The sequence below is a fragment of the Homalodisca vitripennis genome, chromosome 1, assembly GCF_021130785.1.
Source record: "Homalodisca vitripennis isolate AUS2020 chromosome 1, UT_GWSS_2.1, whole genome shotgun sequence".
NCBI lineage: Eukaryota > Metazoa > Arthropoda > Insecta > Hemiptera > Cicadellidae > Homalodisca > Homalodisca vitripennis.
The window spans coordinates 55321441-55347500 of record NC_060207.1 but is presented as its reverse complement, the minus strand read 5'-3'; the positions used below and the strand labels follow the sequence as shown (position 1 = coordinate 55347500).

Here is a 26060-nt window from a genome sequence, read left to right as displayed (position 1 = left end):
TTTCACGTTTTTATTTGTTTATTCACTTAAGACAAGAAACTGAGGAAATTCCTGAATGCACTTAGTCCTAAAAGAACTTTTAAGTTTGCTTCCGAAGTGATAGGATTTTAAGATGGGGAAGGTTGTTGGTTGGGCCGCCTCCTGTCGAGATCCACCATGAGGAGAGGTAGCAGGCTTTATATCTGTCATGTCACCTTGGAAGAAGGGCAGACTAGAAGTGTTCCAGCTTCCTCCAGTGAATGCGGGTAGGAGAAGGTACTCCCTCATGTTTAGACTAGCACACTGACAGCCACACTGGAGAACCTCCACCCACTCCAAGAGCCATCATCACCAGTATACAACAACTATTGATCCACCCGTTTACTCTAATATCATGATATTTCCTGTTAGTAATATGCCGCTCCTGGACATCCGTGTGGTTTCTCAAATGAAAATAACATCGGTTTTTTGCTTATCCAATATAAAACTGGAATGCATAAATCAGCCAGGAGTGGAACCATCCTGGGATAAAAGTGCCACGTTAGGGTTGAGGTAAATCGTCGTTCCCTGCAATACTTGTTCCACTTTCAAAATAGTATCGAAGCAAACTAAAATCCCTGTTTACTTGTTTTTAACTCGTACAGAACCCTTGAACACTAAAACATAAACAATGATGACTCATCTCTTTATGTGGTGGTAGGTTGTTGGGGGGGAGGGGGGAGAGTGAAGGCCGCGCCGGTACGGACTGTTCGCCGGAAATGTCCACATACCTACATAATTACGTGGGCAGTCAAGGCGAAAGTGCTCTAGACATGTCATTAAAGTGGGGTGCATGCCAGGGCTTCACTAGGATAACGTTACAATTGTAAGTATAAATCTTCTTCGCTTCATGTTATTTAAATTATACCGTCCGTACCTGCATCGGCATTTATTATCTATGAGCAATGTAAGCAAACGAAAGCATTTATTACACAAATCAGAATTCAATTTTTTATTACAGCTTGATTTTCAACATGAAGCCACACTTACTTACGTTCTTTATTCTATTTTATAATAATAACATTTTATCTTCCAACTGGTTATAGTTTGTATTTTTAAAACACACACACACACACACACACACACACACACACACACACACACACACACACACACACACACACACACACACACACACACACACACACACATATGTAACAATAAATCACAGGAAACTACAACACCTTCAATGCCAATCTTGCATCCCATTCAGATCTTGGCGTCTATATGTACAAAATAGTCACATAAAAAACACGAAAACAGTTTACTGTACTGTATGTAGAAATTAGAAACCATATTTATTTATGAAGTAGCAAATTGTTATTAATATGATTATTCAGATTCGCACTAGATATTTAAGTTGTTTGAATTTTCAAACTAGATAAAATTCGAAAAATTGTAATTTTACTTTAGTGTGTCAAAATTGCTTTCCGAATATCATGATTTCTTTGTTTTCAACGGAATAGCCAATATTAGTTTAACAATATATGTACATAATAAAAAAAACTATTCAGTGTCTACAAAAATATAGAATACAAAAATAGAGAACGCTGCATTCGCATACACGTTATTTTAGCAATTGCTAACCGATAATCAAGTAAAAAGTAAAAATTCAATTTACTCACACTCATTTTTAAATTCTGGACTTTAATTGTTTAAGACTAAAATATAAAAATATTGGTAAATGTAATATTTGACTAAAATGGTATATTATCTATAAATTACATAATATTATAAAAATATGACCAGTGCTTCTTACTTGGAAATGTTGGGAAAGCGAAACCCCTAAAAGTACTCTACAATTAAAAGTAGTCATTGTCTGGTAGATTGCGTTCTGCCCTCATCTTTCTAATTCCGTACTTAAACCAAGGAATTAAAAGGTTAAAACCATGTACTCATCGACTTGGGGACCACGTTTTTTACCCTTTAAGGACCAACCGTCTGATTTATCGCCGGCGGCGTACTATGCGAAAAGGACCAATCGTCTGATTTATCGCCGGCGGCGTACAGTTCGAGGACTTTAGCTGCGCGCGTGACCTTGAGTGTGTAGTGATAGGCGGGAGGGGTGGCGGGCGGGGTAGCATTATGCGCTGCGTCCCGAAAACATTTCCTGTGACTCGTGGATAAAAACCCTCCTTTCAGGAATCGTATTGGCCCAAATAACCCACCACACACACGCTAAAATCAGTTCTGTTTTGTGACAGTGCTGATTGTGGTGGAATTAAATAATAAGATAATACCAAATAATAGCAATAATAGGACTTATCCTTGTGTTTCCGTTGTTATAGTGTTGTTTAACGTGCTTTGAAAATAATGTATTAATTTGTCAATACTAATCTACAAATCGAAATCGTTAGTTTAAAGTCGTTAAAGCGATTGTTACGCCTTCATCTCAGCGGCTGGCACGTAAACGCAACCCGCCACACAGATAGCGTTTACTTGTTGAAAGGGTAGTATTAGGGCCCTACGAGCACAGCTAAATTCCTCCAACTTTTTTGTACTATGCGAAAAGGACCAGCCGTCTGATTTATCTCCGGCGGACTTTTCATATTTTTTAAGAGATATTTTAATCTTCTATATGGAATAAATATACTATTTTTCTATTCCCTGTATGTTTCTTACTATGATATCAAATTTTAAACGTCTTTGGAATCATCAGCTTGGTGAAAAAAAATATTTTACGGCCATGTTGAATCGTAATGTTGTCAGGGTACTTTGGGATTATACCGACCACACCCAGACATGAATCTTTATTTGACATTTTGCTTCTACTGATTACTAGATTAGCGTAGAACAATATTTCGTCAATATAAAACAGGAATTGTCTTATTGCAAACCCCTCGCCATCCTCAGACAGAGGTCAAAGTCGAGCGGTCTAGTAGATAACGTGATTGCAGAGTCTCGCCGCCCGTTCAGCTGGTGCGTCGCTTTGTTGTACTTCCGTGTTTTACCCCTACATTTCTACAAAAACAAAAATTCAACAAAAACAAACATTACCAAACATAAACTAAACTCTTTATTGAAAAAAACACAAAACTTGTTTTTATGTACCGTGCAAAAAACTTAAATAATCATGTGATGCCGCGCGGCCTGCCGTAATCGGGATTCTCGAGAAAGATAAGATAACAGCGACAACAATACCGATCACAATACCTGGAAATGCTTGTTGATTGATGGAATGTTAGTTCTGTTACTCAACTACATCGTTTTATAACGTTCTAAGTTCATTGAAAAAAGTTTAAGCGTTGGGGGCATACAACGGAATCTGACCCCATTAACAATTGATAATCGTTGTAAGTTTGTAATTTTGTAATTAAAGATTGTTTTTTCGTTCTATCATGTTTGTTTCTATAAATTTATATTTTTGTGTTCTTCATACTGGTGTGGTCGGTATAATCCCAAAGTACCGAATAATATCCTTAGAAGCCTATAAGGTTTTGTATGTTAGGCTAATGCTGAAAAGTGTGTTTTAACCAGTGTTACAGAAAAATTTAATTCATTTACAAACTTTTTATTTTTTATTCCAGGGCTTTCAAATTATGTACAGTTATAGAGAATTATATGTAGAACTAATAAATACCATTTCCCACGGATAATTTATTCTTATTTTTGGTAGTTATTGAAGATCAAACACAATTTTTTTAATTTTTTTTCTTTGATAAACAGATAAATCAAATTGTTTTTTGCTATATAATGACTTAAATTTATTTTTTCACAATGAACAATTTAATTATAAATATTTTAAGCCTAAAAACAAATCTGTTCAGTAACTAGTTCTGAAGATATGATTTTTCTCTCAAACGCTTGAAAAATCGCACATTTTTAATATGCACAGTTCTTGGAGCATGGCCAGAAAAACACAAACATTTTCTTTGCACATGTCAAATTTTGGTCTGGTCCTAAAAAATAAACTACAGAATTAACAAAAATACTTTATTTAAAATCACTACTTTAAGCAGAGTGAGCACAATAAAATTAAAATAGTTCAAGTAAATAAGAAAATTTGGGAAATCTTTACTGCGTTACGGCATTGTATCTTAACGTATGTTTGTTAGTATCCGATGTCAACATTTTTGAACGATATCTTTTCTGATAAGCACTATTTGGTGTAATTTTTACAGAGTCCGCTCGTCTATTTAAGCAATCTAGGCGGCCTTAAGCAATATTTTGTGGGGCGCAAAATTTGGGAATAAAAAATAAACAAAATACAAGGCTAATACTTCGGCGCGCTGCTAGCTTAGGCAGACGAATTACTAGGTAATGAGAAGTGAAGGGTATTTTAATTTGTGTCAGTTGACGTAGAAAATAGGAAAGTATGTCTTAACGCAAAACACTACCCTGTTTTGTAACATCGCTGTGAAAAATGGCAACCCCGCACTTCGCCCCGCCAATTTCGTAATCATGCATCGTACAAGTCGTGAGGGCGCTGAGTCGTTTGCATTTGCAGTGCAGTTGTGTTGTGTATCTACGCAGTCTGTCAGGGAGTTAGACTGTTAAATCGAGTATAAAACGAAGTTTGGATTGGCATGTAAGTCTACTCTTATTCATAATTATTGGTAATTTTTCAGTGACCATTTCCAGTTTGGGGAATTTTTTAAACACTAAGTTCGAGTTTTCAACATTTTTTTGTCATTCCTAAGTAATTATTTTCAAGCTAAAGTCACATTTTTTTTGAACAGACGTTCTTATTAAATTAAACACAGGAACACGCGACACAAGTTTTCGACCGGCAACAGCTTCAGAGATAATTAATATGAGAATCTAGTTGCCGCGCTTCCGTCAATTTGTAAACTTACTCTAGACCGGTTTAAAATCTTTACTTCTGTATTCGAACTTTTAATTATGTGTACAAATTATGCGTCAATTTTTTTTGTTATATAATTTAAATTAATTGGCGCAGGTTACATTCAACCGGAAATGTAACTTCAACTTGAGAACTAATTATGAATGCCGCAAAAGCCTTGAAAACAGGAGAATTTGTGTTTAAAAAATCCACGATCGAACTGGAAATTACCAATAATTATGAACAAGAGTATCAGTCAAAATTTATTTTCATACTAGTAATGTATTATTCTGCATTATTGCATTCTGCTTATTAATTTATATAAAGCCATTTTAAAAACACGTCAACTGTGTAATTTATTACGGGTTGTAAATATTAAATTATATGTTTTTTTATTGAAATTGACATTCTTTTTATTTACATAACTGAGTCATTAGTCAAAGGTACAGTCCTTAAATCAAATTTTTTGTTATATAACAATTATTAACAAACCTGTTTTTGCGAAGTGCTAAAGAGTTTAAGTGCCAAAACCCCCAGAGCCGGTCCTCAATTTGTATGTAACATTAATGTAGATGTATTGAAATATAACGAACATGACTTATTTGCTCTGTTTCGAAATAGTTTATAGGTTATCACGACAAAGCGATATGCCGGCCACGAAGGATGAGATTAAAATCTTAGTAAAGTAGGGAGCAATAAGTGTCTTAGTGATACATCATAGCAACTGTCACGTAAAATATGCAGCATTATAAATTTGCGGCAATATTGTAATACAATAAGGTTCAATGTTTTATCTTGTCAGTAACAAGTGCATATATTAAAAAATAAGTTATCAAAAATAATTTCCAGTCTAGTACATCTAATCTGAAGTAGCAATTTTCGTCGGTATTGAAATATTCTTCATCGATGACACTATGTAGGTAGCGAGACCAATCAGCAAATCAGTTACGATTTGCAGGTTATGTTTGCCAGGTGTGATCACTCAGTCAGCTGACCCGTGACTGCCCCTTCCGCCCCTCCTCTTTGCTTGCTCCAACCACACCGAATTTTGCTTCCTGCAACGGTCCATTCCATTCCGTTCTCTGTTCCCTTTGTCCAAGAATGGAACGACCTAACAACGACGCGACGTGTCCTGCAGACCGTGCGCACTGCTTGATGACTCTTTGAACACTGTTTCTTCTTCTTTACTCCCAATACGCTGCGTTTAGTGTTCACAAGCATAAAACAGCAATCGTGTGCTTAGGTTATTTTCTATGATAATCAGACAAAGAATCACATGAGCAGACGATTTATAGTACCCGAGCGCCTCTGCCTAATTAATTTGTTTCAAAATATTTTTTATGGATACACTAATTATTGTCGTACAACACATTGGACGCCAAATTGGATCAGGAGGCTGGAAATTCGCCCTTGGGCATATGTTGTTAATCTTTAGTGTGTACTCAAGGTTGTTTTGATTCGTATATGAATTTTATCATAGAATTTTGTCCTAGCAGTCAGCTTGTAAAATTATGGTTATACGATTGCGGAACTCCCGTTATCACCATCGTGTCACCCGCGTGACGCGTCAGCTGTCTGATAACATCTGATAGCGGTAGTGGGTGAAGGCAACTAACTGTCTGCGATGATTTGTTATGTTATGTTTCACCTGATAAGTGACATTGCGACAACATTTCCTCTATAGAAGTTCTTGCGACAAGCACTACATGATGTCGCATCTCTACAGATAACAATGGGCCGGTTAATACTGTACTAGTGGTTGATGTTAACAGAGTTCTATTGTTAACAATGGCAAGATAAGTGATGGGACAGGACAGGTTATGTTGCATACGTGTTATATTATTTACTTCGATGACATAATTATTTAAATGTAGAACAATGGTTAGTTATCAATAGAACCTGGACTAAAACTTAATATCTAAATTTTAAAAATAATACAATGTTCTGTAAAATAAATGAGGAATACAAAATAAGTAACGGCCAATCGTATTTATGTTTTTTTTAGCCGCGTGAAGTTCTATAATTGTAATATGTACGAAAATAAACTAGGATAAAAAAGAGAGAAAGTAGAAAAGAGGTTGTATGAAATCTAAATACAGGAAAAAGTCGAACACGATATGTAGCACCATGATTCGTAAAAATAACTGGCAGGCATGAAAACGGAAACAAGAAGGTACTATACAATAAAAATATACTTATACAAATCGGAATAAGAAATTAAAACCAAATAAATAGCTTTAAATCTGGAAGTGGAAGTGTGTGGACTTCAATTTGGGACCGAGGTAAAGGCCTTGTTTCTGCGAATTGATCAGATTAGTGTACAAAGGTTTGAAATTCTATTGATCAGCTGAAGGCCAAATATACGGTTCGAACACTAACACAAGGGATAGAATCACAGTACGTACGATGAAAGTCTGAAATCTGCAGATAGACAATTGCGAGATTTGAAATGTGTGTTACATAAACCAGGAAAAGGTAATCTTGATAGAAGCAAGGGTTAAGAACTGGAATTTGTAGACCGATAAATACAAGATATGAAATCTACTCAGAGCTATGAAACGAGGGGGAAGACCTGAAATGTAAGGATGAGCAAGGAGGAAAATCTTCAATCTGGAGACAAGAAGAACAATGTCGTATTCCATGGAGAAAAGGGAAAGGCCTGGAATTTGAAGATGAAAGAACACTGTCGCTCCAGATTGTGTAGAGTCGGTGTCGGCGATACTCTATTTTAACCAGGAATCAAAGAGTGACCCACAACCTAGCACGGGGACACATTTGGCACGACTCTCTCGACTTCACGCTCTCTATTTCAGTTGTTATGACTCGCTTACAAGTGCTCTGTTGGAAACCTCTCCCCGGACAATATCAAATATCTATAAATTTGATTTTATTGAATTTCAAATTCAGAAAATATGACTTATTTTCTAAAACTAAAATAGTCGTTGTTTTAACAGGCCTAATTAATTCTAATCGTACTTTAAAAAAGTCTACTTTTGGATTTTAACATTTTTACAGTTTTCAGATATAAGTGAAACAGTGGGACAACACTATATGTAATCCTAAATATTTTCTAAAGCTCGTGGAAGGGGATTTCCCCTTGTGAAACAGCCAGTTTGTTGTGTATGATATTAATACCCAAACAAAAGGACCTTGCACAAGTTATACGGCTTCCACTATTTTGTATTTCCTCTGACGGGTCGAAAGGAAGTTCTTCGCTTTCACGCTCTCCTGACCGTGAATGACCAATTATGTCTCCAGTTGACTTATCGGGGGTTAAGAATCGCGGCAGATTAGAGGAGGTAAGCGGGCGGAAGTGCGTGGCGTGGGGAACGTGGGAACGGTACGGCTGTCTAGGGCCGGAACGAAAGATCTTGGAGCATGTCCTGTGTGCGTGCTGTGAATCTGTTACCGACCAAACACCTGACACTGCCACTGCTGACATTGACTTACAGCCACGAAGCGATGCGGCATGATGACCCACTGCCACCGCCCCCTAGATTGCATCCATGCTACATATATTGTTGTATGTTTGGACTGTTACCTATAACTTATAACTGATTAAAAAATATAAAAATGGAGCTTGTAAAACAACTTTTGTGTAGTACCTAATTTGTTCTCATTCTTCAATTATAACAAATCTTTCAACAATCTTCAGGGAAAATAAGAACCAGCTCTTACATTCCAAGTGTATTATTTGAATCGAACTTCTTGAAAAACATTCTACGAAACTACAAGAGTTATGCTTAAACTCTCGTTTAATTACTGATATTAAGTAACAGTTGAGCACAACGCATACAAAGACATTTATATACATATATAGCATGTTTTAAATAAGATGTTTCTCAAAATTGAATTCCCCAATCACGTTGATATCGTTAGTTAACAAAATAAGGTACAACAATTCAACAAAACTCATCTGTTCGATTAAACATTGTGTAAATCGACAAACGGCGTCCCTCCATAGCTGAATAACAACCCAATAATAAAATTGTCATCACTATGTATGGTAGTAGGCTACTTTTCAATACAGCTGAGATCTGCGAAACAACTTCTACCCAAAAAATGTTTAATGTGGTAAGTGTTAAAAAGTACTAGAGACAAATATTTGTGACGCATACTCGTGATTAGTCAATTGCCTAAGCTTCATGGAAAATTCTCTTTGCCGCCATAGCAGTACGACGGAATAAACCAATGTAAAAATATCGTTAAAAGGCCGTGCAAAAACGAGATTCTCAGTAATCCGTTTGTTAAAATCCCGCTCAAGTTATCGGTCAAGTAGAACTTTCTAAGCTGAACAATTACACAATTTGTAGAGTCGCGGCGGCGGTGCGGCGTGGACATAAAGAGCGGCGCTCTGTAATCTGTTATCAGAGTGGGTTATGTAAGCAGAGCTGGGTCTTATACTTAATACTCGTGCCTCTACTGCGAAGTAGTTAGAAACATAGAGTACGTTAAAGAGAACAGAGAGGCATATAGTGTGATGGCTTACTACCGATACTGGACCCGGGCTAGCGACCGCACCAGCCGCCGACCATCGCGTCAAGAGGTAAACATTACACACGATGTATTGCTGAATTATTTTAAATTTAAAAAAGTCTCTTCTGTTTTTAAATATAACGTTATAATTTCATTCGTACCTCTGGTTTAGCATATAAATTGTAAAAATTACGAGAATAATGTGAATCAATTGATGTATTCCATAAGTATATTATCTTTCGTTTCACAAAATACTAGAACCTAAACCGCACAATGCAATAAAAAAGTGATATTTAAAATTTTTAGATTTCAAGTTATTTGTGTTCAAAATATTAGTTGATTTTTTCTGAAATAATTAAGAGCTAAAAGTACGTGTCACAAAGGATGGTATTCTCAAAAACATATTTTAAGCTCTTTTTGGATATGCGTAGTAAAAGTAATTATTTCAGGTTACACAATTGGCTGTGGATATCTAAGCTCTCTTAATCGTAAATTAGTGTTTTTTTTATGTATATACGTCTTAGAATCTAGGAGAATTATAGACGGTTTGTAAATTAAATACAGAAAAATGTAGCACTTTATTATTCATAGTTTTACGGTTTCGTAATTGTGTTTTTTGCAATGTTCAAAAATTAGAAATTTGCCCCTTTTTTCTGTGTTCGTAAAATTAATTTTTTCATACTATTGTGTTTAAAATTATATGAAATGTGATCTACACAAACGACAAAAATATTTTACCTAATGGCCAATTCTCATGGGCCGACATCTTGAAAAAGCGATATGTCTTTCATGTAAGAAAAAAGTAGTTTTATATGAAAAGTTTCTTTTGTTTTAATTGAATTTGTTAAAAATTAAAAAACCCGTCTGGAGATTTTGGAGTAACCTTCAACTATATGTTATTATTAGTGCTCGATATGAACATTTATTTCATTTCATTTCGTATTATACGAGAATGGCCTGGAAAGTTTCCGACGTAACAAAAATTAAAGACGTATTTCTGATAATTATTTTTTATTTTTCAACATAGTCTCCTTGTAACTCTACGCACTTCTACCAGCGATGCTCCCATCTCTATAATCCGTCCAAGTAGTACTCGGCATTTTTTCTGCAAAATAATTGTTCACGAATGTGATTGCCTCTTCATTTGACGAAAATCTTTGTCCTCCGAGCGTAATTTTATTTTTTAGATAAGGTGACAAAAAGAAGTCGCTTGGGGCTAGATCCGGTGAGTGAAGCGGATAGTCAAGCAGTTCAATCAGTGATTTGTGGATTTCCGCCATGGCAACCGCTGAGGTGTGAGACGGCGGTTGTCTTGATGAAACAGGGTTTCAGCAGGATTATTAGGTCACCTAATCGACTGTTACATAAAAACTGCGCTTCAAAAATGTCTGAAACTTTTGCGAGTAACTGTCAACGGATGATCAACGAAATTCAGTAGATTTTAATTTTCGAGTGCGGTTATCTTCACGTTTAGGTCGGAAACATTTCAGACCACCCACGTACAGCAGTTTTCAAATACATAGTATTGTGTATACTTTTAATTGCTTCAGATTGATAGATTGGTATTCAGTATTACCTCTGATTAGGCACGTAAAATGAACTGTGTAGCAGTAGCACGTATGCCAGTTCTACCCAGATGTGACAGGTCGTGATATACACACAAGTGATATACTAGTTATTTTAACTTACAAACTATGAATAAAGAAATAATGGTTCTACAACCACTGACTGTGACATTAAACAACTTTATAATCAAGTAGCGATCTGGATCTAAGTAGAGGTGGTTTTATATTGACCGTAAACATTATTACTGGTAAAGTATTAACATTCCAGATAACCAAGCAGTTCTATTGAAGGTGCATAACGTAATACAGCCTGTCTTATATAACGATGACATTATAATGACGATCTTTTATTATAAAGTGCTTATGTTATAAATTTACAAATGACAACCTATACAGATTCTACACCTTTTAAGCTTCATTCAGATGGTTATTGTAATGCTCGCGAAATAAAAGCCTTTTATAGTATATAAGCTTCCTAGGTAAAATGCAACACATTTCAACAGTTGGAGACAGATCTCGGCCGATCACGCAAACAGTTCAAATCGGATTCTTCGATGTGCATATCGGTTTTTGGGAGTTAATATAGATTTTTGAAAGTTCATATAGGTTTCTCTTATGTGCATATCGATTTTTATAAAGTTTCTATTAGTTTCGCCGACAAGCATTTCGGTTTTTCGAGATTCACATTTGTTTTTCTGATGTATACCAAGTTCCATACCCTCGTATAACAAGTTCCACACCCTCCGTACCTACTGTAGACCTCTGCCTCGGTTCTTGTAGGAAAGTCATATGAACAGGAGGTATAACATATTTGTTTAGTTTATCCTTATAGTATACTCTTTTATTGTATTGATTATTACATTCATTTTTATGAGTTACAAAGTAGAAATGGCACTTCTGTTATTCATCAATAATCAGGTTGCATCGTATTTAATTTAGCATACATTAAATAAAACAATATTTGGGCACGTCATATCAGAAGCAATGTTTTCTTAAGTTTAAAGCCCTTTTGATTTGTACATCACAATTACTTTGAAAACAATCTTATCTAATCGTACTTACAGCTTCGAAGTCATCCATTCAATTCTTTTGCGACAGGCGTACAAAATTAATACCTTCATAGGAATTATATACCTTTGAAGAATATAAAAAACCAAAAGATTTTCGTATGTGATAATAATATTGTCTATTTGCGCTTTCTAACGATGTTTTGTTTTTCTCTGGTATATAACTATCTTTTTCTTTTTCCTTTTACCGTCAGATATAACTTAGACTTTTTTAAATAGACATAAAAAATTCCCTGGAGTTATATAAATTGCAGATAACTTTTTTCTCCCGAATCATTAACGAAAAAGTTCCGCTTCTCAAATACAAAAATCAACTATTGAACAGTATAACTATTAGCGTACGTTGCACCGCCAGGTAGTCTGGCTCTGATGCGACCTTGTACTAAACTTACGCATGATTCATAAGTGAGGAGGTACGCCTACATTCTTGGCAACTCGTAAGTGCGCTCTTGTTCGTGCACGCGCCACGCTACAAAGGCGTACAAAGAGAATGTGATTCAGCTCGAAATAAAGCGAAGGGGAGTGTTTCGTCATGCGCATTAAAGTAGAAACTTGACTTACGATACGGAGTAAATCTGTGTTTAATTCTGGGGTCCACAGCCTTGTAACGTTGTAGTAAAGAATGAAAGTAAACACAGTAATTATAGCTCCATGAAGTGGGCAGCATAATTATGGGGTCAACATGTTAATATTGCAACGTTATTGTATAGAATGAAAGTAAACACGGTAATTATAGCTCCATGATGTGGACAACATAATTCTGGGGTCCACATGTTAATCTTGCAACGTTATTGTACAGAATGAAAGTAAACACAGTAATTATAGCTCCATGATGTGGACAGCATAATTCTGGGGTCCACATGTTAATCTTGCAACGTTATTGTTCAGAATGAAAGTAAACACAGTAATTATAGCTCCATGATGTGGACAGCATAATTCTGGGGTCCACATGTTAATCTTGCAACGTTATTGTACATAATGAAAGTAAACACAGTAATTATAGCTCCATGATGTGGACAACATAATTCTGGGGTCCACATGTTAATCTTGCAACGTTATTGTACAGAATGAAAGTAAACACAGTAATTATAGCTCCATGATGTGGACAGCATAATTCTGGGGTCCACATGTTAATCTTGCAACGTTATTGTACAGAATGAAAGTAAACACAGTAATTATAGCTCCATGATGTGGACAGCATAATTCTGGGGTCCACATGTTAATCTTGCAACGTTATTGTTCAGAATGAAAGTAAACACAGTAATTATAGCTCCATGATGTGGACAGCATAATTCTGGGGTCCACATGTTAATCTTGCAACGTTATTGTACAGAATGAAAGTAAACACAGTAATTATAGCTCCATGATGTGGACAGCATAATTCTGGGGTCCACATGTTAATCTTGCAACGTTATTGTTCAGAATGAAAGTAAACACAGTAATCATAGCTCCATGATATGGACAGTATAATTGGTCTACAGCTAAATCTGCAACGTTGTACAGAATGAAAGTAAACACGGTAATTCTAACTCCATGATATGGGCAGCATAATTGGGTAAAAACTGTCAATACGAGTTAAATAACATACTTGGAATGTTTCAACTTGTTAATATTTTCCCTTAAGTTTGCTGAAATTTGTTTATAATTATACTTTTGAAAAATAAGTAGAAATTATTCGTAGATAAATTCAAGTTGACAATGTAATTTTCAGTTTAGGACTAAATTTACTATATACAAAATACTAAACTTAGCGTGGACGCCGATTTCTTTTCAAGTCCTATGTATATTACAAATTTATTAATTTTCACTAAGGAAAATGCTAATTTTACATTGTCTGTTTTAAAATAATGTATTAAAGATACCGGATTTGTTTGCAAAATGTGGAACAAAGGTTCCAGAAATGGCTAAATTGATTTTATTGTTACTGTAAGTTTGTTTATTGGTCTTTGTTCATGTCATTATTTTGTAACATGTATGGAGCTATGTCCGCATTTAATATGTTACGATAATAAACGTGAATTGTCATACATCCATTTCCAACTTTAACGCATACAGGTCATGTATATCGCCATATTTTAATTTACGTCAAATTTTACTTCTGCAGGCTGTTATGATGTCTGTAAATAAGTCCATAATTAATTATAATGATGCGGGTTGTAATTAAATGCACGAATCCCGATTACGACTAACCTGATTAACCTGATGCGTAGCGTCTAAGAAGGCCTCCCGCCGGGCCAAGCGTAATTTCGGTTAGACATCTTTCTTAAGTGGCAACTGACGCAGATGAATCACTACTAAATCGATATATCGGTTTATATTTGTTGTGTCGCATTTATAAAGAGATAAATTCATGAAATTTACAATTTGATCTCATAACGCTAAAGTTATCAATCAAAGTACACCCTTGTTAGTACCCCATAGTATACGAGTACATTATTTTTTTCGGACAATAATTTCACCAAAAGCCGTATAAGACCGTTTGCTCGTTGGCCAGTTTTGCGAATTGAAGTTATTAATTTTCAGACGTGTTTTGATATGTAGTATAATAAAACACGTAAAATTTCAGCTCCATCATTATTATTATTATTGTTAACGGAGGGTGTTATCAAATTTAGGCATCCGCGCATGTTATTAAATAGGAAGTCTTTGATGTTTACGTATGTTCAGTAGTGATTTTTTTTATTCACGATAAGTTACAAAATAATGCCACTCATTTAAAATGATCTCCAGAATCATCTGTTTCAATTTGATTACACTATCTATTCATTATAAATGTAGAATTGGATATAAACATCTGATAATAAATTTGCATATACTGGGTGTCCCAAAATTACAGGACCAAACTTCACCAAATTGTTCAGGAGGTCAAACTGAACAAAAAATGTCATATAATGTATAGTCCTATCTAACTTCGTTTACCTTAGATCGGCCATTTTGTTTTTTACATACAAGTAATTTTATTTTCAATACGGGTTTACTGATTTTGTTGAAACTTAGCATAAATATTATAAACATGAACATAAGTTGTAAAAAATATATTTTTTTTTAAATCTTATGTGTAGTTTCAAAATGGCAGCCATTTAAAATATTAAAACCTAAATAACTTGAAAACCAACCGTTTTTTATGGCCGTTTTTTAAATTTCATTTTTATGTAGTTTTGAAATCTTTTGTATACGCATGAGAGGCAACAAGCAACACAAGTGGATAGACAATGAAGACCAGTCTATAATTTTCAGTACGACAGTGATCACAATAAACTGAGAGTGGAGCTCCTAGTGAGTGTACCCCTCACTCAACATCACGTGAATCACCCGCGGCACAAATATTTGCGGATGTCCCTGTTTTCGTCCTCGCAGATCCACGAGATGGCCGGTTGCCACGGGAACCTAGAAATAGACAAGTTCGTTTACCACCCTACCTGACCTCTAAATAGAGCATAACCTATTAAGAGATCAAGGGTAAATAATACCTATTATTATCCTGTGTCATGCCATAAGTATCACCGCCGGTAGGATTGGACAGGAGAATTAGCGTTAATATTATGAAGGTCTGTTTTCTATCAAGTTCTTCACTGCTAGGATTCGTTAAAGTATATTTTGGTTACGCTTCAAATAAAAAGAAATATAATTAAGAACAAACTAAGTTCAAGAAAGAAGGTTGTGTCAAATTGTCGAAAAGTTGGCAGCCTCTGATGAAGAAGTATTGATCACAGTTTATCGTATTATTCCCTGATTGGTTAAGCGTCTGTCAATCACGATGACATTTTGCTCCATCCCAATTCACATATATAGACGGATAGGTATTATTGACAGTTTTATGTTGGCTTTTAATTTATGTTCTCTCAACAGCAAGGCCGAAATATTTCAAGAATTTAATTGTATAAGCAATGTTTCAAAGCAGTGTTAAACTGAAAACTTAGATATCTGTTAATTTGTTTACACACAATTCCAAAGTTGTAATAACGAGCTGTATCATGTATTGTAAGTATTTGTACTTTGCATTCAATCCAAGAGTTTATAATTGCTAGAACAAACACCCAACGTTGTCCTAAATACAGTACTTCATAATATTTATTACACGTAATTTTATAACAGTCTAAGGTTTAACTAGAAAGAATGAAATCAAATCTTTAACCAGAGTACCAAGTCAAACTCCAAAATATTTATATTGATTGTATTCCAAAAAGTGTTGTATTTAAGTATAAATACTGTAGGCTATGATTTGCTAAAAATGATTGAAGTGATTTCCCGTAGCATGTCCATTTTACTCGAAATAGCCGATGCCTCAAATTATGAAAGTGTTGTTAACCAGAGTACCAAGTAAAACTTCAACATATTTCTATTGATTGTATTCCAAAAGTGTTATATTTAAGTATAAATACTGTAGGCTATGCCGTAGATGGAGCTTATATTGGTCACTGTTAACTTACATTAAAAACATAAAACCAATATTTAAGACTTTTATTGTTTTGTGAGGCTTTGTATTTACTTTTTTGATGTGTCTGAAGAAGATAGCCTCGCTATCGAAAGGCCTCACAAAACAATAAAAGTCTTAAATATTGGTTTTATGTTTTTAATGTAAGTTAACTGTAGGCTATGATTTGCTAAAATTGGTTGAAGCGATCTCCATTTTACTCGAAATGGCCGATGCCTGAAGTTTTGAAAGTGTTGAGAACCTGCGTTGTACTGCTTCGTTTTTATTTTTTATGAATATTTTATTGTTGAGTGCAATGAATTTAAATGAGAAGGGAAAATTTATTGTTTAATTGATTGCATTACCTTCACCCCGGTTTTCCCCAGAACCAACTAATCGATGATAATATATGAATAAACTGATAAAAAATCATCTGCTTCGAGACAATGATGTTAAAGCCTGTTAATATGCTCATACTCAAACTTATTCTTGGGAGTCGTCAATTACTAGCTAATCCTACACCAATAGAACAAGCTGGTGCTGAGAGGATTGGCGGCTGTACCTTCATATGCTTCAATGTAAATATGGAAATTTGATAAGACAAATATGTGAGCGATGGTCGCTTGAGCTGTTCCAACCCATCGTACTTTAACACGCGACGTGTTCCACTACAGTAAACTTGAACCACTACAGACATATATTCACTAATTTGTACGGTAGATTTCAGACGGTGATTGTAGAGACCATGGAATCGAGAAACCCTATTGTCGCAGTGTTGTAGGCTTTCATCACGACACCTGACTATAACTGAGACGCAAGGTCGTCTATTTTCATGTAATAGGGTAGGCCAATACTAAAACCGTGTATGGTTTCTTTTAAATAACCATCAATACTGTTTCGCGTTCGAAAACCAACATAACAAATGAACCTCCGATAAAATGTAATGGCTATATACTTCTTCAAATATGTCTTTATGAGATTCAAGTTATGAGGGTATAAATAGTTCAAAAAACATTTTTGTACAAGGAAATCACAATTAATTTACTATGTAGAAGCACGCGTGTGTCAGAACAAATTTGTCATTACGAACATATTCTAAATCATTATTATAAAAATAAAATTGTAATTTGTGTGCAGCGCGCAGACTACAGCCATCATATTATCGCTTATCACTGACATGAGGTAAATAGTTACATTGTAAAGACGTTTTAATTAGTACCTATAAATTCACAATGATTTCATCCATTTAATTTCTTAATTCATCCATAACAACAATACGGCAATAGCAGTAAGGCACAACATGTCTAAATTTGTGTAAATAGCAGTATATAATAAACTATAATAAACAGGCAGGTGACATTATGATAATTATTAGAAACATCTTAGCTGGTGCTTTAGAGCTAGGTATTCCCATTATTATGAGAACGTAAAATACAATATAGCCTACAAAAGTTAAACATAAAATAAACCGTATATTATACAACCGTACAACAGTATCTAACATCGTAGAAATAAAAGTACCAAATTAGCCTAATTTATAATTTAAAGTAAAAGTGGTGACAAGATATTATAAAAACTTAACTAATTAACTTTTAAATTTAAAAATATATTCGATTTAAAATAATTTTACCGATCCCGATGGTGGAGGAGTCCTACGTTTAGTTTTTGGCACCAACAATGCAATATTTCAGCCTTTCCAATTCTTGTAAATCGTCTACTTTAAAAATGTACTGAGAAATAAGAAATGGAGTTTTAGAATGGAAAATCTTTGAAAAACCCCAAACGTTTTATAAAACAGACCAATTAAAACACCTCCAATTAAACGCAGAATAAAACATTTAAAATCTTTAGAAGTGTTTTTATTTATTTGAAGAAACAATTTATCATAACAAAATTAAAAACGTGTTTGGTGGCAATGAAACTCAAAGACAAATAGATTAGTGCTGACCTAACTTACTTCTCTCGGTGTACTTATCGCAAAACAATTGTGTGATGAAGCATAAATCCCTCGTGTCGGCCATACTTAAGGCACATTTTTGCCACAGTGTCTCTCTCTATATATAATATATCACACATACAGCCTGCCACACAATCTGGCAGCTGAATCGCAACTCGTTCCACTTTTCACTGAGAGCAGGGGTGGACTTGGAAGGTGGCGGCTATTCTGTCTTTCCTATTCACGATTCCCTCGCTCTACCTGCTCCTATTGTGATCTATCTTTACGCGTTGCAAGAGTAGCCTTATAAAAACGAAGGTAACATAAATGTAAACGTCCCTTATCGCCATTGAATTTGGAAAAGATGTAATTCTATTTTCACTGTTTTTTACGTTATCTTCACTCTATTAAAATCTAATTTTGGGTCATTATTAACGTTTAATTTAATGAACCTTTGGTACGCTGCTGTAAGCGGGCAATTTGTAGTACACTGCTATCAAGTTATCCTGTTATATTTGACGGCCTCTAGATTAACATCGTATTCTATAGCCAGTGCAGTTCTGTCAGTTAGTGTCGTACAATATAACCAGGAAAGTACTGTCAGTTATCAGCGTATATTATAGCAATGGAAGCACTATCAGTTGTTATCATGTACTATAGACAGGAAAGTATTGTCAGACCGTCGTAAACTATAGCCCGGAATATTACTATAAGTTATCACCGTATATTATAGCAATGGAAGCACTATCAGTTGTTATCATGTACTATAGACAGGAAAGTACTGTCAGTTATCACCGTATATTATAGCAATGGAAGCACTTATCAGTTGTTATCATGTACTATAGACAGGAAAGTATTGTCAGACCGTCGTAAACTATAGCCCGGAAATTACTATAAGTTATCACCGTATATGATAGCAATGGAAGCACTAAAAGTTGTTATCATGTACTATAGCCAGGAAAGTACTGTCAGTTGTCACTGTATATTATAGCAACGGAAGCACTATCAGTTGTTATCGTGTACTATAGACAGGAAAGTACTGTCAGTTTATCACCGTATATTATATGAATGGAAGCACTATCAGTTGTTATCGTGTACTATAGACAGGAAAGTACTGTCAGTCGTCACTGTATATTATAGCAATGGAAGCACTATCAGTTGTTATCGTGTACTATAGAGAGGAAAACTACTGTCAGTTGTCACCGTATATTATAGCAATAGAAGTACTATCAGTTGTTATTGTGTACTGTAGCCAGGAAAGTACTGTCAGTTATCACTGTATACTATAACAATGGAAGCACTATCAGTTGTTATCGTGTACTATAGCCAGGAAAGTATTGTCAGACCGTCCGTAAACTATAGCCCGGAAATTACTGTCAGTTATCACCGTATATTATAGCAATGGAAGCACTATCAGTTGTTATCATGTACTATAGACAGGAAAGTACTGTCAGTTATCACCGTATATTATAGCAATGGAAGCACTATCAGTTGTTATCATGTACTATAGACAGGAAAGTATTGTCAGACCGTCGTAAACTATAGCCCGGAAAATTGCTATAAGTTATCACCGTATATTATAGCAATGGAAGCACTATCAGTTGTTATCATGTACTATAGACAGGAAAGTACTGTCAGTTGTCACTGTATATTATAGTAATGGAAGCACTATCAGTTGTTATCATGTACTATAGACAGGAAAGTACTGTCAGTTGTCACTGTATATTATAGTATGGAAGCACTATCAGTTGTTATCGTGTACTATAGAGAGGAAACTACTGTCAGTTGTCACCGTATATTATAGCAATAGAAGTACTATCAGTTGTTATTGTGTACTGTAGCCAGGAAAGTACTGTCAGTTATCACTGTATACTATAACAATGGAAGCACTACTATCAGTTGTTATCGTGTACTATATCCAGGAAAGTATTGTCAGATCGTCGTAAACTATAGCCCGGAAAATTACTATAAGTTATCACCGTATATTATAGCAATGGAAGCACTATCAGTTGTTATCATGTACTATAGACAGGAAAGTACTGTCAGTTATCACCGCATATTATAGCAATGGAAGCACTAATCAGTTGTTATCATGTACTATAGACAGGAAAGTATTGTCAGACCGTCGTAAACTATAGCCCCGAAATTACTATAAGTTATCACCGTATATTATAGCAATGGAAGCACTATCAGTTGTTATCATGTACTATAGACAGGAAAGTTACTGTCAGTTGTCACTGTATATTATAGCAATGGAAGCACTATCAGTTGTTATCATGTACTATAGCCAGGAACGTTACTGTCAGTTATCACTGTATACTATAACAATGGAAGCACTATCAGTTGTTATCGTGTACTATAGACAGGAAAGTACTGTCAGTTATCACCGTATATTATAGCAATAGAAGTACTATCAGTTGTTATCATGTACTATAGACAGGAAAGTATTGTTAGACCGTCGTAAACTATAGCCCGGAAATTACTATAAGTTATCACCGTATATTATAGCAATGGAAGCACTATCAGTTTGTTATCATGTACTATAGACAGGAAAGTACTGTCAGTTGTCACTGTATATTATAGCAATGGAAGCACTATCAGTTGTTATCATGTAGGCTACTATAGCCAGGAAAGTACTGTCAGTTGTCACTGTATATTATAGCAATGGAAGCACTATCAGTTGTTATCGTGTACTATAGAGAGGAAACTACTGTCAGTTGTCACCGTATATATATAGCAATAGAGAGTACTATCAGTTGTTATTGTGTACTGTAGCCAGGAAAGTACTGTCAGTTATCACTGTATACTATAACAATGGAAGCACTATCAGTTGTTATCGTGTACTATAGCCAGGAAAGTATTGTCAGACTGTCGTAAACTATAGCCCGGAAATTACTATAACTTATTACCGTATATTATAGCAATGGAAGCACTATCAGTTGTTATCATGTACTATAGACAGGAAAGTACTGTCAGTTATCACCGTATATTATAGCAATGGAAGCACTATCAGTTGTTATCATGTACTATAGACAGGAAAGTATTGTCAGAACGTCGTAAACTATAGCCCGGAAAGTACTGTCAGTTATCACCGTATATTATAGCAATGGAAGCACTATCAGTTGTTATCATGTACTATAGACAGGAAAGTACTGTCAGTTATCACTGTATACTATAACAATGGAAGTACTATCAGTTGTTATCGTGTACTATAGACAGGAAAGTACTGTCAGTTATCACCGTATATTATAGCAATAGAAGTACTATCAGTTGTTATCGTGTACTATAGACAGGAAAGTACTGTCAGTTATCACTGTATACTATAACAATGGAAGCACTATTAGTTGTTATCGTATACTATAGACAGGAAAGTACTGTCAGTTGTCACTGTATTTTATAGCAATGGAAGCACTATCAGTTGTTATCATGTACTATAGCCAGGAACGTACTGTCAGTTATCACTGTATACTATAACAATGGAAGCACTATCAGTTGTTATCGTGTACTATAGACAGGAAAGTACTGTCAGTTATCACCGTATATTATAGCAATAGAAGTACTATCAGTTGTTATCATGTACTATAGACAGGAAAGTATTGTTAGACCGTCGTAAACTATAGCCCGGAAATTACTATAAGTTATCACCGTATATTATAGCTATAGGAAGCACTATCAGTTGTTATCATGTACTATAGACAGGAAAGTACTGTCAGTTGTCACTGTATATTATAGCAATGGAAGCACTATCAGTTGTTATCGTGTACTATAGAGAGGAAACTACTGTCAGTTGTCACCGTATATTATAGCAATGGAAGCACCATCAGTTGTTATCGTGTACTATAGACAGGAAAGTACTGTCAGTTATCACTGTATACTATAACAATGGAAGCACTATTAGTTGTTATCGTATACTATAGACAGGAAAGTACTGTCAGTTGTCACTGTATATTATAGCAATGGAAGCACTATCAGTTGTTATCGTGTACTATAGAGAGGAAACTACTGTCAGTTGTCACCGTATATTATAGCAAAAGAAGTACTATCAGTTGTTATTGTGTACTGTAGCCAGGAAAGTACTGTCAGTTATCGCTGTATACTATAACAATGGAAGCACTATCAGTTGTTATCGTGTACTATAGCCAGGAAAGTATTGTCAGACCGTCGTAAACTATAGCCCGGAAATTACTATAAGTTATCACCGTATATTATAGCAATGGAAGCACTATCAGTTGTTATCATGTACTATAGACAGGAAAGTACTGTCAGTTATCACCGTATATTATAGCAGTGGAAGCACTATCAGTTTTTATCATGTAGGCTACTATAGCCAGGAAAGTACTGTCAGTTGTCACTGTATACTATAACAATGGAAGCACTATCAGTTGTTATCGTGTACTATAGACAGGAAAGTACTGTCAGTTATCACCGTATATGATAGCAATGGAAGCACTAAAAGTTGTTATCATGTACTATAGCCAGGAAAGTACTGTCAGTTGTCACTGTATATTATATCAACGGAAGCACTATCAGTTGTTATCGTGTAACTATAGACAGGAAAGTACTGTCAGTTATCACCGTATATTATAGCAATGGAAGCACCATCAGTTGTTATCGTGTACTATAGCCAGGAAAGTACTGTCAGTTTATCACCGTATATTATAACAATGGAAGCACTCTCAGTTGTTATCGTGTACTATAGCCAGGAAAGTATTGTCAGGACCGTCGTAAACTATAGCCCGGAAATTACTATCAGTTATCACTATATATTATATCAAAGGGAGTACTATCACTTGTTATCATGTACTATAGACAGGTAAGTACTGTCAGTTATCACCGTATATTATAGCAATGGAAGCACTATCAGTTGTCATCGTGTACTATAGACAGGAAAGTACTGTCAGTTGTCACTGTATATTATAGCAATGGAAGCACTATCAGTTGTTATCGTGTACTATAGAGAGGAAACTACTGTCAGTTGTCACCGTGTATTATAGCAATAGAAGTATTATAAGTTGTTATTGTGTACTGTAGCCAGGAACGTATTGTCAGGCCGTCGTAAACTATAGCCCGGAAATTACTATCAGTTATCACCATATATTATATCAAAGGGAGTACTATCACTTGTTATCATGTACTATAGACAGGAAAGTACTGTCAGTTATCACCGTATATTATAGCAATGGAAGCACTATCAGTTTGTTATCATGTACTATAGACAGGAAAGTATTGTCAGACCGTCGTAAGACTATAGCCCGGAAATTACTATAAGTTAGTTTACCGTATATTATAGCAATGGAAGCACTATCAAGGTTGTTATTTATGTACTATAGACAGGAAAGTACTGTCAGTTGTCACTGTATATTATAGCAATGGAAGCACTATCAGTTGTTATCATGTACTTATAAGCCAGGAAAGTACTGTCAGTTATCACTGTATACTATAACAATGGAAGCACCTATCAGTTGTTATCGTGTACTATAGACAGGAAAGTATTGTCAGTAGTTGTCACTGTATATTATAGCAATGGAAGCACTATCAGTTGTTATCATGTACTATAGACAGGAAAGTATTGTCAGACCGTCGTAAACTATAGCCCGGAAATTACTATAAGTTATTACCGTATATTATAGCAATGGAAGCACTATCAGTTGTTATCATGTACTATAGACAGGAAAGTACTGTCAATTGTCCACTGTATATTATAGCAATGGAAGCACTATCAGTTGTTATCATGTACTATAGCCAGGAAAGTACTGTCATTATCACTGTATTACTATAACAATGGAAGCACTATCAGTTTGTTAATCGTGTACTATAGACAGGAAAGTATTGGTCAGTTGTCACTGTATTATTATAGCAACGGAAGCACTATCAGTTGTTATCGTGTACTATAGACATGAAAGTACTGTCAGTTATCACCGTATATTATAGCAATGGAAGCACCATCAGTTGTTATCTCGTTGTACTATAGACAGGAAAGTAACTGTCAGTTATCACTGTATACTATAACAATGGAAGCAATATCAGTTGTTATCGTGTACTATAGAGAGGAAACTACTGTCAGTTGTCACCGTATATTATAGCAATAGAAGTACTATCAGTTGTTATTGTGTACTGTAAAGCCAGGAAAGTACTGTCAGTTATCACTGTATACGCTATAACAATGAAGCACTATCAGTTGTTTATCGTGTACTATAACCAGGAAAGTATTGTCAGACCGTCGTAAACTATAGCCGGAAATTACTATAAGTTATCACCGTATTTTATAGCAATGGAAGCAACCTATCAATTTTGTTATCATGTACTATAGACAGGAAAAGTTACTGTCAGTTTATACACCGTATATTTTATAGCAATGGAAAGCACTATCAGTTTTTATCATGTAGGCAACACTATAGTCCAAGAAAGTACTGTCAGTTGTCACTGTATATTATAGCAATGGAAGCACTATCAGTTGTTATCGTGTACTATAGACAGGAAAAGTACTGTCAGTTATCACCGTATATGATAGCAATGGAAGCACTAAAATGTTGTTTATCAATGTACTATAGCCAGGAAAGTACTGTCAGTTGTCACTGGTATATTATATCAACGGAAGCACTATCAGTTGTTATCGTGTACTATAGACAGGAAATTACTGTCAATTATCACCGTATATTATAGCAATGGAAGCAGAGCACCATCAGTGTTATCGTGTACTATAGCCAGGGGAAAGTACTGTCAGTTATCACAACCGTATATTAATAACAATGAAGCACTCTCAGTTGTTAGCGTGTACTATAGCCAGGAAAGTATTGTCAGACCGTCGTAAACTATAGCCCGGAAATTACTATCAGTTATCACTATATATTATATCAAAAGGGAGTACTATCACTTGTTATCCATGTACTATAGACAGGTAAGTACTGTCAGTTATCACGTATATTATAGCAATGGAAACGCACTATCAGTTGTCATCGTGTACTATAGACAGGAAAGTACTGTCAGTTGTCACTGTATAGTTATAGCAATGGAAGCACTATCAAGTTGTTATCGTGTACTATAGAGAGGAAAACTACTGTCAGTTGTCACCGTGTATTATAGCAATAGAAGTATTATAAGTTGTTATTGTGTACTGTAGCCAGGAACGTATTGTCAGGCCGTCGTAAACTATAGCCCTGAAATTAACTATCAGTTATCACCATATATTATATTCAAAGGGAGTACTATCACTTGTTATCATGTACTATAGACAGGAAAGTACTGTCAGTTATCACCGTATATTATAGCAATGGAAGCACTATCAGTTGTTTTATCATGTACTATAGACAGGAAAGTATTGTCAGAAGACCGTCGTAAATACTATAGCCCGGAAATTACTATAAGTTTATTACCGTATATTATACAATGGGAAGCACTATCAGTTGTTATCATGTACTATAGACAGGAAAGTACTGTCAGTTGTCCACTGTATATTATAAGCAATGGAAGCACTATCAGTTGTTATCATGTACTATAGCCAGAAAGTACTGTCAGTTATCACTGTATACTATAAACAATGGAAGCACTATCAGTTGTTATCGTGTACTAATTAGACAGGAACGTATTGTCAGTTGTCACTGTTATATTATAGCAACGGGAAGCACTATCAGTTGTTATCGTGTACTATAGACATGAAAGTACTGTCAGTTATCACCGTATATTATAGCCAATGGAAGCAAAACATCAGTTGTTATCGTGTACTATAGACAGGAAAGTACTGTCAGTATTATCACTGTATAACTATAACAATGTGCAGCACTATCAGTTGTTATCGTGTACT

General features: G+C 35.1%; 1 protein-coding gene across 12 annotated transcripts in view; it reads left to right on the top strand.

Annotated features, from left to right (window-relative positions):
* Positions 1-26060, top strand: part of LOC124361680 (FH1/FH2 domain-containing protein 3) — a 178396-nt gene that overhangs the window by 76591 nt on the left and 75745 nt on the right. The window contains exon 1 of one of the 12 annotated variants that reach the window (XM_046815681.1): positions 9225-9347. The exons of the other annotated variants lie outside the window; for them this stretch is intronic. Coding sequence (XP_046671637.1) covers positions 9282-9347 — 66 coding nt within the window. The 5' untranslated portion in view covers positions 9225-9281. Of the gene's footprint in view, positions 1-9224; positions 9348-26060 lie in introns of those variants that run through there. 12 annotated transcript variants of the gene reach the window in all.